The sequence below is a fragment of the Carassius auratus genome, unplaced genomic scaffold (assembly GCF_003368295.1).
Source record: "Carassius auratus strain Wakin unplaced genomic scaffold, ASM336829v1 scaf_tig00214575, whole genome shotgun sequence".
In the NCBI taxonomy this organism is placed as follows: Eukaryota; Metazoa; Chordata; class Actinopteri; order Cypriniformes; family Cyprinidae; genus Carassius; species Carassius auratus.
In genome coordinates this window covers 632,406-644,648 of record NW_020527719.1, presented here as the reverse complement: position 1 = coordinate 644,648, position 12,243 = coordinate 632,406, and the positions used below count along the sequence as shown (strand labels likewise).

General features: G+C 40.3%; 1 protein-coding gene and 1 long non-coding RNA gene across 3 annotated transcripts; one reads left to right on the top strand and one right to left on the bottom strand.

The window, feature by feature from the left end:
- Positions 1-943: 943 nt before the first annotated feature.
- On the top strand, positions 944-11,524 carry LOC113092396 (uncharacterized). Its single transcript, XR_003287560.1, has 5 exons — positions 944-1,195; positions 8,573-8,678; positions 9,464-9,518; positions 9,984-10,155; positions 11,055-11,524. It is a non-coding gene; the product is annotated as an uncharacterized LOC113092396 (long non-coding RNA).
- Positions 1,386-8,577, bottom strand: LOC113092395 (uncharacterized). Of its 2 annotated transcripts, XR_003287559.1 has the most exons (3): positions 8,415-8,577; positions 2,231-7,888; positions 1,391-1,704 (listed from the first exon to the last, which is right to left on the bottom strand). XR_003287559.1 is itself a non-coding variant. In XM_026257985.1 (2 exons), exon 2 carries the CDS (start codon positions 7,631-7,633, stop codon positions 2,420-2,422), a length of 5,214 nt encoding a protein of 1,737 aa, XP_026113770.1. In that variant the 5' UTR covers positions 7,634-7,888; positions 8,415-8,577; the 3' UTR covers positions 1,386-2,419. The 2 variants fall into 2 exon arrangements, 1 of the variants encoding a protein (XP_026113770.1); XM_026257985.1 differs by having other exon boundaries at positions 1,386-7,888.
- Positions 11,525-12,243: the final 719 nt, after the last annotated feature.

The following is a 12,243-nucleotide window of genomic DNA, read 5'->3' as shown; positions in this document are numbered from 1 at the left end:
TCTTTTTTGATTTATGATTGCTGATACACTTAATTTATTAACATTTAGGCTAATCATGTTATGGTATACTCTCCGCTCGTCCTCACATGTATAAAATGTTGTAAAACATTGTTTTACTACAGTAATTTAGTAGTAACAAAAAAAAAAAAAAAAAAATTACAGAAGATCACTGAAATCTTTATATTTTATCATGCAGAATGTAATTCATGATTCATTCCAAGGCTTCATTTATTTGATCCAAAATACAGCAAAATCAGTAATATTGTGTAATATTTTTACAATTTTAAATAACTGTTTTCTATTTGAATATTTTAAAATGTAATTTATTTTTGTGATCAAAGCTGAATTTTCAGCATCATTACTCCAGTATACTCTTCAGTGTCACGTGATCCTTCAGAAATGCTTTTCACTGCAACTGTACTTTTCACTATTTTTATTTATTTTTTCATTGCTGGCTTATTTTAGGGAAAGTGTAGTGAATAAGAGACCTTCAAGAGACCAACATCCCTGGTCCACCACAGTATCAAATTTTTGCCAGATACATGGCTCACAGAAGGTTGCTGTTGTATTAGGTTTAAAGAAGCCCTTAAAACCCTGTTTATCTATATTATCTAATTATCTAATATTATTATTATGGTCGTTATTAATCGTGAATAAATCTAAAGCTTTTGAGACTATTATTTTGTGTTATTGAATTTGTCATGAAGATGTGACCATTTCTTCCTTTTATGCAGGCTTACTAAATAATCTTGATATAAAAGGGGGGGGGGGTGCCCTTTTTCAGTTTCAGCACATGCCCCTCAAAAGGTCTGTGCACGGCCCTGGTCACAAAGTCTGACATGACGCAGCAGGCCTTTACATATTTACTGAACTTTAGAGCACAAGAACCATCAAAGTGGTCACTAACCTGCACTGCACACTGCAACTAAAATAAACACTGTAACAAATTTCTGTAGTTTTCACAGCATTATTACTGTAAAATGGGCAAATGCTTACTGTAAAACCTGTATACAGCATGTTACTGTAGATCTGCAAAGCATCACGGTAAATTTTCAAGGGCGGGAAAATTCTACAGTAAAAATATTTTTTTCTGTGAATCACAATACAGCAATTTCTAGAGGATTTTTTTTTTTCTAGCCATGGAAAGCTGAAAATCTAGATTCCTCACTTTCATTGGAATTCTAACTTCAGAAAGGTAACTTTGCTGATTTATTATCACAGTTTACTGTAGTCAAGTTACCTATTTGTTCAACTAATTCATTATTTATTATTATTTGTTCAAGAGTGCACTGAGAGAGAGAGAGGCAAAAGAGCGGGACACTTCCTAGTAAACTCGTGTCTTGTGTGCATTTTATAAAAAAAAAAAAAAAAAGAATTGTTCATAATTTTGATCGATTTTCTAATCCGGCAACATTCGATAACGTCATCAGTTTAGAGAAGGATAGCATTGTTGAATAAACATTTAATTGGAATTGTGTATGTGTTTTGGAGTGTGACTAAAAAGACTGTATTAGGTGAGGTCTGATATCCAGCCTTGCTCAGGGGGTGTCAGTCAAAACACAGGGTCCGATCAGTTCCATCCAAAGAGTTTAATTTCTCTTAGAATAAGAGTAATTTGCAACCAAGATGCACACAACACAGCTGTACATGGGCATTACAGGTGATCAATTGGGTATTTGTTATGAGAGTGGGTGTGTATGTGGTCTACAATAGAAAAGAAATAAGAATTGTAATAAGTTACATGTTTCAAAATATTATTACAAAGACATTCACATTAAATACTTAGTTTCTTATTATATCCTCAGGTTAAATTATCAAAGAACACTAAATGAACAATAAACATTGTAACACCACTACCACCTTGTGGTTAGAAATGGAAACTGCTTTCATACTCAAACCGCTTATGAGGTAATTTGCATAACTGCACATAAGCATGAACATCGCGTCCATAAAGATCAAATAAACAGCGATTAAGTTACTAATATTGCAGTTACACACAGTGGGATACTAAATCTGACATTCGTTCACATCATTACACCATAGTTTGAGAGAACTCGAATCATTATCATCATGACAGAAAGGCATATTCAAATGTGCTCGAACGTGTGCGATTAGCGATTAACACAGATAAATGCTTAAACAACGTGCTAACATGCAAACACAATAAACACATTTTATAAGGAACTGTTCAACTAACAGTTATTACTAACTTAATAATCAGAAAACTTACTTTTGTTCAGTGACGCACACATTAACCCACGCACAGTCTTTGCACTTCTCCTACTGAGTCACTCTCGCACTTTCTGCGCATGCGGACTTGTCAAAGGTGGCGCACGCGCACAGACCCGACCTTTCTAACACTGCCGCCCCCAAATTTGGATTGAAATTTGCTCTGTTGAAAGGCCGACATTATACAGTCTCAGTTACCGGCAGGAGTGTCATCTGGATCATTAGGGATCTCTGGCAGTATTACTAGGCGTGCTATGGGTCTTGTGTAGACTTTGTCCTTTATCTGGATCTCAGCTGTTCGTACACGATCATCAGCCCCAGGGAAGATCTTTACTACTCTGCCAATTTGCCAGAATGACCGAGGCATCTGAGGGTCAACCAGCATGACGACTGTTCCGGGTTTGATGTCTGCTGATGGGTTATGCCACTTCCCTCTGGTTTGCAATCCTGGTAAGTAGTGCCTTATGAAGGCCGTCCAGAATCTGTCAGCCAACACTTGTGAATGCCTCCATCTCCGTCTTCCTAGGAGTTCTGATATTGGGTAGATAACTTGGGGCAGGGAACCATCTGGCCGCCCCATCAGAAGGCAATTTGGGGTGATCGGATCTAAATCAGCAATGTCCGCTGATACGTACCCAAGTGGTTTGGAGTTTAGGATGGCCTCGATTTCTATGAGGACAGTTTGAAGAACTTCTTCAGTCACTGTATCTGATCCCAGAGTTGTGTAAAGTGCAGCCTTAACCGAACGAATCTCTCGTTCCCACACCCCTCCGAAGTGTGGAGCAGAAGGAGGATTGAAATGAAAGCTAATCTGTTGTTTAGCTAACTGCTGCTGTAAATCCTGACTTAGCTGACGAAATGCCTCTTTAAGTTCTGTCTCACCACCTCGGAAGTTGGTGCCTTGGTCTGAGTATAACTCTGCCGGTTTCCCACGTCGACCTATGAACCGTCGCAGTCCCATGAGGAATGCATCACTATCCATTGATGTCAGAACTTCGAGGTGCACAGCCCGAGTGGTCAGGCATTTGAATAAAAGGCCCCATCTCTTCTCTGTCCGACGTCCCACCTTGACCAAGAATGGTCCAAAACAATCCATTCCAGTTGAATGGAATGCAGGTTTAAATAACCGAAGTCTAGATGGAGGAAGATCGACCATTTTCTGTGAAGCTGGCTTTGACCTCCATTTACAACATTCAAGACATGTTCGCTGGTGTTTCTTTACAGCTTCTCTGCCTTTCAAGATCCACACACTTCGGCGCAGCTCTGCAAACACTCGTTCCGGTCCTGGATGGCAAAGGCGAGTATCATGATCTTTGATGAGTAAACGGGTGTTAGGATGATTGGGATCCAACACAATAGGGTGTACTGCACTTGGATCGAGGCCTTCTACACGTCTTAATCGTCCTCCGACTCGAATTAGATTACTGGTTTGATCAAACTCTGGAGAGAGACAAAGGAGTCTGCTGTTAGAACGAACAGGCTTACTACTCTTTAACAACTGGTAGTCCTCTGGAAAACTGTCCATTTGGGCCTTTCTCAGTGCAATCAGCTCTGCCTTTTGGTAAGTACTGGCTGGAGGAGAACCATTTTGCAGTGCCGCCCCATGCAGCTCCTGTGCCACCGACTCAATCAAGTCCTTCCAGCTGCTAAATTTACTACCATCTGCAGTTTGTGGTGCGGAGTTAATCACACCACAGAAGATAGCTCGTTTTAACTCAGCTTTATCATCAGATTCCAGGCTGTGCTTAGCTGGAGGTGATGGCCAACTACTCTGAGGTTGGAGGAGAAATTCTGGTCCCTGGGTCCATCGATTCCGTTCAGTGAGGTCCTTCAGATTCTTGCCACGGGTTAGATCATCTGCAGGATTCCTTGTGGAGTCAATGTAATGCCATGCCTTAAGGTCCGTTAATTCTTGAATCTCTGCTACCCTGTTACCCACAAATACCTTGAAGCGGCATGATTCTGAATGTAACCAGTGAAGGACAGTTGTTGAATCAGTCCAGAATGTGACCCTTTGGGCTTTCAGGGTAAGCTCAGTTCCAATGAGTTTGGCCAACTGTGCTCCTACGAGAGCGGCACACAACTCAAGCCTAGGTATGGAGCACTGCTTACGTGGGGCAACACGGGACCGGGCCAGGAGAAAGGAAAGGTTTACTCTCCCACTAGGATCTTTGGAACGAAGGTAAGCAACTGCCCCATATGCTTTCTCTGAAGCATCAGTAAAAATGTGGATCTCATGAGTGACTTCAGGGTGGTCCATGCTGTATGGTGTGTAGCATCGAGGGAGTACTACAAGTGGTAAATACTGAAGCTCAGCTTCCCATACTTTCCATGCTCGTTGAACGTCCTCAGGGAGTTGTGGGTCATCCCAATTTCTGTTCTTGACCCAAAGCTGCTGAACAATCACCTTTGCTCGAGTGGTAAAGGGAAGAATGACACCAAGGGGATCATACTGACTTGCTAACACACGATATATGTTCCGCATTGTCAGAGCTCCATAGTTAACAGGTCTGTGCTTGAATCCTAGGTTGTCTGACTCACAGTGCCAACTTAATCCTAAGGTGGATTCACGTGGATCTACTTTATCATGTGAAAGCCATAGTTCTAACTCCGAAGATTTGGCATCTGTTGGCAAGTGACTGACGACATCTTGCACATTACTGGCCCACTGGCGGATGTCAAACCCTCCAGTTGCTAGTAGTTTACGAAGTTTGTCCAGTAACTGCCTTGCTTCTTGAGCAGATGGTAAGCTCTGAAGACAGTTATCCACATAGAAGCATCTCTCCACGGAATGTCTCACATCTTCATCTGGTGTGCTGTGCAATGAGATGTGTTTTTGAAGGGCGAAGGTTGCACAGCACGGACTGCACGTGGTGCCGAATGGCAGTACTCGCCATTCATAGATATCAGGTGGTTCGTCTCGTCTCATGCCGCGCCAGAGAAAGCGCAGGAGGGGCCTGTCCTCAGGTAAAAGCAGGACCTGGTGAAACATCCCCCGGATGTCACCACTGATACCTACACTATGCTCTCTAAATCGAAGTAAAACACCCAGGAGAGAGGGGCTCAAGACCGGACCAGGTAACAGTGATTCATTCAGGTTCAGGCCTTTGTATTGGAAGGAGCAATTAAACACAACACGGTCCTTTGCATTATGGCTGACCAAATGGTGTGGTATATACCAAGACTCCCCTGTTACATTGCCTCCTTCTGGGGGAAGTCTAGAAGCTGCGCCACTCAGTTCCAACTTCTCTATCTCTGTGTTGTATATGGCTGCTTTCTCAGGAGTTTGAATCAGTCGTCGCTCCATATTTCTGAGGCTTGGCATCACCGCCTCCTTCGGAGCATGGAAAAAGGGAAAATCTTTTCTGCGCAGCAAGGGTGTCGCATAGCGTAATATCCCATTTACCTCCACACGAGTTGTCTTGGTCTCTAGAAGGTTGATGGCTTGCCGATCCTCCCTGGATCTTGTGACCTGCTTCTCACTTCGGAAAGGCAGAACATCAAGTTGCCATAACTTCTCAACATCTCGTTTGAGTTCCAATTCTGCGGGACTAAGAGACAGGAAAAGGCACTGTTGTGGCTGCAACTGAGTCTCCAGGAGCTTAACTGGTCCCTGCAGGGTCCATCCAAGCCTTGTTTTAATGGCAGCCGGACCACCGGGTGGGCCAAGACGGACAGGTTCTATTGGTGTTATCAGGTGGGTATTATCAGCCCCAATGAGCAGTAGAGGACATACTTTTTCAAAGGTGTGCAGAGGGAGATCTCTCAGGTGTTTATATTTCTTAAAGATGCTCAAAGGATACGAGTGATTAGCCAAACCAAGGCGTTTGGCAGTAAAGGCAGCTGTAATCTTAAACATCTTCTGAGGCTGATTTGCTGGAGATATGTGAAAGGAAATCGACGCACCACTGACAGTCTGCACCTCTTGGCGAATTGTCCGTAAAGCTATGCTTTCAGCTTGGCCTTGTATTCCGAGCCCACTGGCGGCATCAGGAAGAAGTATAGTCCGCTCCGACCCGTCATCCATGACAGCATAGGTGTCGAGCGTTTTTTCTCCGTAGCGTAGCAAGACTCTGATGACTTTCAGGAGAACACGTCTGCAGTCAGTGGGTCTATCCAAGTACAGGGTCTCTGCAGTCGAGCTGACAAGGCAGGAATCTTCTTTGGCAGCCTTGGTGTTTGAGTATGGGAATGATGAATTGAGGTAAGAGTCTGCCACCAGGCGAGCTTCATCCAGCCTCAGATGATCTAACAGGATTTGGTATCTGAATAGTTCTGTAGCGTCAGGTGGTAAGAGGTTCTCAAGGGCTATTTTCAACCGTGTAAACTCACTAGGATCTTTGGTGCTAAAGTCTGGTATGGTTGGCACTGGACCACGGTATGTTGTTTCCCGTCCTGCAGGATTCGTGTTTGAGAAATAAAGAGCTCTCTGTGATGGTTTCGGCCCAACGGTCTGCTTGGACTGAAAATGCACTTTCTCAGGATGTGTAAAAGTATCTCCAGGGTGCTCATATAATGTTCTCGAATACTGATGAGAGACAGGATTATCTGGCTGGTGACCCGCTAGTGGCTGAGCTCTTCTCTGATAAGGAATGGAACTGGTTTCCTCAGGATGCTTCAAAGGAGAGGGACTTGGGTAGTTGCACTCACGCCACTGGGCTGGATTTATCTGTGGTCTAACAGGTGTAGAAGCCTGAATCTGATCTTTCATGATTTGGATTTCACTCATCATCTTACCCAAAATGTCTAGCATGTTAGAGTCAATCTGAGGATCTACAGTTTTTCTTTCTGCTGGTTTGGGCAGATTTTGGTAAACAGTCCCCTGATTCAAACTGAGTGAGGAGCCTCCAGTCATAATAGGAAAGGGTTGGGGTGGCCTCAGGGAGGGTGCTGTCTGTTGTTGCTGACCATAGATTGGCTGGAGCCTTGACTTAGTCAATGTATGCATGGGAGGCCTATCCTCTTTAGTGTAGGATGTCTGTGGTAAAGGAGTGGGCTGCTGAACTTCCCATGGCCGGTAATATGGAGAAGGCTGATGATGGGGAATAGACTGCAGTGGGGTGTAATTGGGACTAGGCGGCTGCAGTTTAGTGCCATCCACATTCTGAAAGGATTGTTCCCTCTCGTAGGCATCCGGCCATTCATCCAAGGTGTCCCATGGACCTTGACTAATCGGACTCGATACTCTTGAAGAAAGTGAGAGGATGTTTTCTGCACCATCTCCATGCCCTTGTGTACACTGTGTTGTGTGAGGGGATACTGGCTGACTGACTTGTCTTTGATGTACAGTCGTGAGGTCATAGTCTTTAAGGTAGGCAGGAGGATGAACCTGACGTTTGGGTCTTACTACCTTTGCAGATGCTTCTTCTGGTTGCATGTTGCTACTGATCAATTCTTTGTCCATGAAAAAATGCCAGATCCGGCTCGAAGGACCATTGTTTTGGAGTGTGACTAAAAAGACTGTATTAGGTGAGGTCTGATATCCAGCCTTGCTCAGGGGGTGTCAGTCAAAACACAGGGTCCGATCAGTTCCATCCAAAGAGTTTAATTTCTCTTAGAATAAGAGTAATTTGCAACCAAGATGCACACAACACAGCTGTACATGGGCATTACAGGTGATCAATTGGGTATTTGTTATGAGAGTGGGTGTGTATGTGGTCTACAATAGAAAAGAAATAAGAATTGTAATAAGTTACATGTTTCAAAATATTATTACAAAGACATTCACATTAAATACTTAGTTTCTTATTATATCCTCAGGTTAAATTATCAAAGAACACTAAATGAACAATAAACATTGTAACACCACTACCACCTTGTGGTTAGAAATGGAAACTGCTTTCATACTCAAACCGCTTATGAGGTAATTTGCATAACTGCACATAAGCATGAACATCGCGTCCATAAAGATCAAATAAACAGCGATTAAGTTACTAATATTGCAGTTACACACAGTGGGATACTAAATCTGACATTCGTTCACATCATTACACCATAGTTTGAGAGAACTCGAATCATTATCATCATGACAGAAAGGCATATTCAAATGTGCTCGAACGTGTGCGATTAGCGATTAACACAGATAAATGCTTAAACAACGTGCTAACATGCAAACACAATAAACACATTTTATAAGGAACTGTTCAACTAACAGTTATTACTAACTTAATAATCAGAAAACTTACTTTTGTTCAGTGACGCACACATTAACCCACGCACAGTCTTTGCACTTCTCCTACTGAGTCACTCTCGCACTTTCTGCGCATGCGGACTTGTCAAAGGTGGCGCACGCGCACAGACCCGACCTTTCTAACAGTATGTGATGTGTCTGTTGGTGCACTAGCCGGAGTTTTCTCTGCCCAGCTAACGTCAACTGTCTGTCACCGCCGACACCGTGTGCGTGCGCGTGAAGCAGTGAAGTCCAGACTCGACAGAAAACGCAGTTAGAGGTAAGAGTTAACACATTTTTCATAGGTTCATGATTTTTCTGAACTTCATCACAAGTCAAACCGCAGAAACAAGATTGTTGATAGTCTAATTTGAAGTGCCATTCCCGACATGTGGGAGCATACTCTATATAGATTTGTCTTCTCTGGCAACATTAACGTGCATTTATAACGTCTTCAGTTTGATTAAAGAGTAACGTTTAGTATTGTTGAATAACATTAATTTGAAATTGTGTATTTGATGTATGTGCTGACGCGGTAGCCGTTTGAATAATCTCACTTTTTTTTTTTTTTTTTGCTTGCTAACGTTGGCGTTGGAGTCAGACATTTAAGCGGGCCGATTCGAAAGGTTTATTCATTCGAGAGTTTTATTCATGATACGTAAAAGCATAATAATTTACTCGCACTGTATTAAGATTTTTCGAGATCTTACTTGTATATTTATTTACCATTTGGTTCATTTCTTGCATCAAAGAGGCCTCAACAATCAATCCAGGTAACGTTACGTTACATAAATTACATGAACTAGCATGTATACAATGTTTTTCAAATGCAAACAATGTTGTTTCTCTTCAGACACAATCCCTAGAAAGTGCACATAAAACGTGCAAACATTAAGACATTTTGTGCGTTACGGACATACATGTACGGATATTACTCAAAACCTAAACCAGCTAACGTTAGATCTCAAAAGAGTGTATTGACACACACTTTCTCTTATGAATATTGTACTTATGATTTCTAAAAGTGTTTTTTCTGTTTATTTTCTGTTTATTCTGGGCCTCAAGCAGACGTTGAAGGCCCAGATTTCCCTGCCAAGCACTCTAAGACTCATCATGCTCGGTAAGATCCCAGCACTATACATACACAATAGATCCCAATTTTAAGTATATAGGTATATTAAGTGTTAAGTATATTCGTATCGATTCACTGTGTGTGAACAAGGTTTTACATCATTTTGCACTTAGATTCCAAAAATCTCTAGTTGTCACTGATCCAATAAAAAAAATTAGGTCAATGCATGTATAAAAGCAAAATGCTTTCAAAACTTCATTTTAAAAGGTCACACTCACTCATCATGTGTTATCCATGTCTCCAGTATTCTGTTATATGATCAGGACTTTATAGACACCCAGATTTTTACTAAAAGAAGTGCACAAATTCTGCACTGTGCATACATGTGCAGGCTCACTGCCTGGCTGTGCATCAGAGGATGTTATGAAAGTGAACTGTGTAGCAAAGTTTTTTTTTGCCAAACAGTAAACCATATCAGATTGAATGCTGTGCAATCTCAACTTATTTTTTTAGGAGAGTCCATTCTGGGGGCAAATAGGTGGATGCTTTCCATCGAGGGCAGAGTTCTCCAACCAAGTGACCGTTCCAAATTCACTTCTGCTCTGGCTGTGCTTTTTGCATCATACTATATATTTAACATGGAATATCCTGCGGAGGCAGCCACTACATTAGAATTTATCCAGAGGTAAGCACTGATTTGTTGTTGATATATTTGTGACTAGAAATGGGTACAAATATTTGAGTACTCATTCTTTAACCACCTACCTGATTAGTAAAATACTTTTCAAAGTGTTTATTTGGGTTTATATGGACTGCTGTGTAATTTTTAAACATCAAATTTTTATTTTAACTCACCATGCAAATAAAGTACTTGGTTTTTAGAGTACTTGACTTCTAAATTACTCAAAATTCCCATCTCTACTCTTCACACTTCCATTATTGTGCTCACTGTGATGAGCATATAAAATTTCAAAACTAAAAATATTTCTTTAAAAGACCATTTGTGAAGCAGTTTCATGACTAACGTCTATGAATGTTGCGATATGAATTTGTCAAAGTTTAGTAGACAGACAAATTGAAAGGTCACGATGCCCGAAATCACAGTCTTTGAAGATGAATTGTGCAGCTCTCTTGTATAGTCTCTCTCTCAGCATCTAAGCAGGGCAAAGGCTTTTCAGTGTGTCAGTCTCATGTCTCTTCTACATGTCCACTCTGGATGTTACGACACTTTAATACTCACAGATAACAACACATTTCATCCTCTCTTGGAACGAAAGAGGCTAACTTCTGTCAACCTCATCTACAAGCAAGGACATAGATTTTAGATTCTGTAATAATTTTTTTTTTAAAAAACAATATTAGAATCTATGCAATAGCTAGGTGAATCGATTTTTCTCTCCAGGCCCTAATATTTGTGTTTTAAGTAAGAGTTTTGGTTTATAGAGAAGTGGACATTGTATTACATGTTGTATTACACGTTGATTGGCTAAATCAAATGATCCAATCAAACTTTTATATATAGTTATCAACCCATCTGTCTTGCTTATAAACCTTTCCATTAATAATTAATTTCTTCCACTGCAGGGTAGAAGACTCCAGCCCAGGAAATTGACTAATTCAGGCCCGTTTCTGAAGAAAAATACAGTTCTGGGAGAAAAACAACATTCAGGGACCAAATTCTACTGTTTGAAATCCTGCTGTTTCTAAATAATTTAATTTGCCTTTTATACATTTTAATTGTAACCGAACATATTAATGCATTTGAACAGGATTGATTTGTATGTTCAGAAAAGTGTTGTTGAATACAAAACGAAATGAAATGTTAACAGAAAAATGTTGACCTATTGAAGATTTTTTTTTCGCTATGCTATTTTTATTTTATGAATTTAGAAATTAAAAGCGTGAAAAGTTATCAATAAATGGAATTTTTTGTGGCAAAAACAGTGTCTTCATTTTACAGTACACAAAATTAATGCTGTAATCCTTATTACAGTAGTAAAATATATGAGTTGATGAAACAGTACTGTGATTATTACTGTAAAAAATTTACAGTATTTTTAGTTACTGCAGTTAAGTTTACAGTAAGCATACTGTGAAATGAACTACAGCAACTTACTAGCTAATTGCTGCCAGCAAGTTACTGTAAGTTTCACAGTATTCTTCTTACAGTGAATATTAAAAAATACCAAATATTTTTTACATATTAAACCAAATAAAATGTCAAGCCAAGAGTAATTTATTTAAGATGTAAATATTGCATTAGATATTAACAAGGGTGAAGGTTTGATTTTGGCACCGGTGGGGACATAACTGTGGACAACAGATATTTAGGCCTAATTGTTTGATCAAAATTATTGTTAGGGACAATTGAGTAGTCGCCGAAATTGGTTGGGACCTGGACATGTCATAATGTCCTATTAAATTCTATGCCCTTGAAAATCATAACATGCGATGTCCAATTTTGGAAACTAATTATATCCTTATATTATATATGAAGAGGTACAACTTTTCAACACAACTCAAACAGTAATGAGTTATTCTAAATTTTACAAAAAACGTATGGGCGTGATTGTAATATAACTCAGAGATTGAAATTAGGTGCTTTTTTTTGTCACTCTCCTGATGAAGATGTCTATTTTTTTATTTATTTTTTGCCAATGTACCCACACAGAGAAATTTTGGTCACATTTTTTTTTATGATCCTAATCTCATTTTGTAAGTGACTTTTCTTTCTGTTTAAAATTGAAATTGAAATTGAAACTAAGTTCTGTTA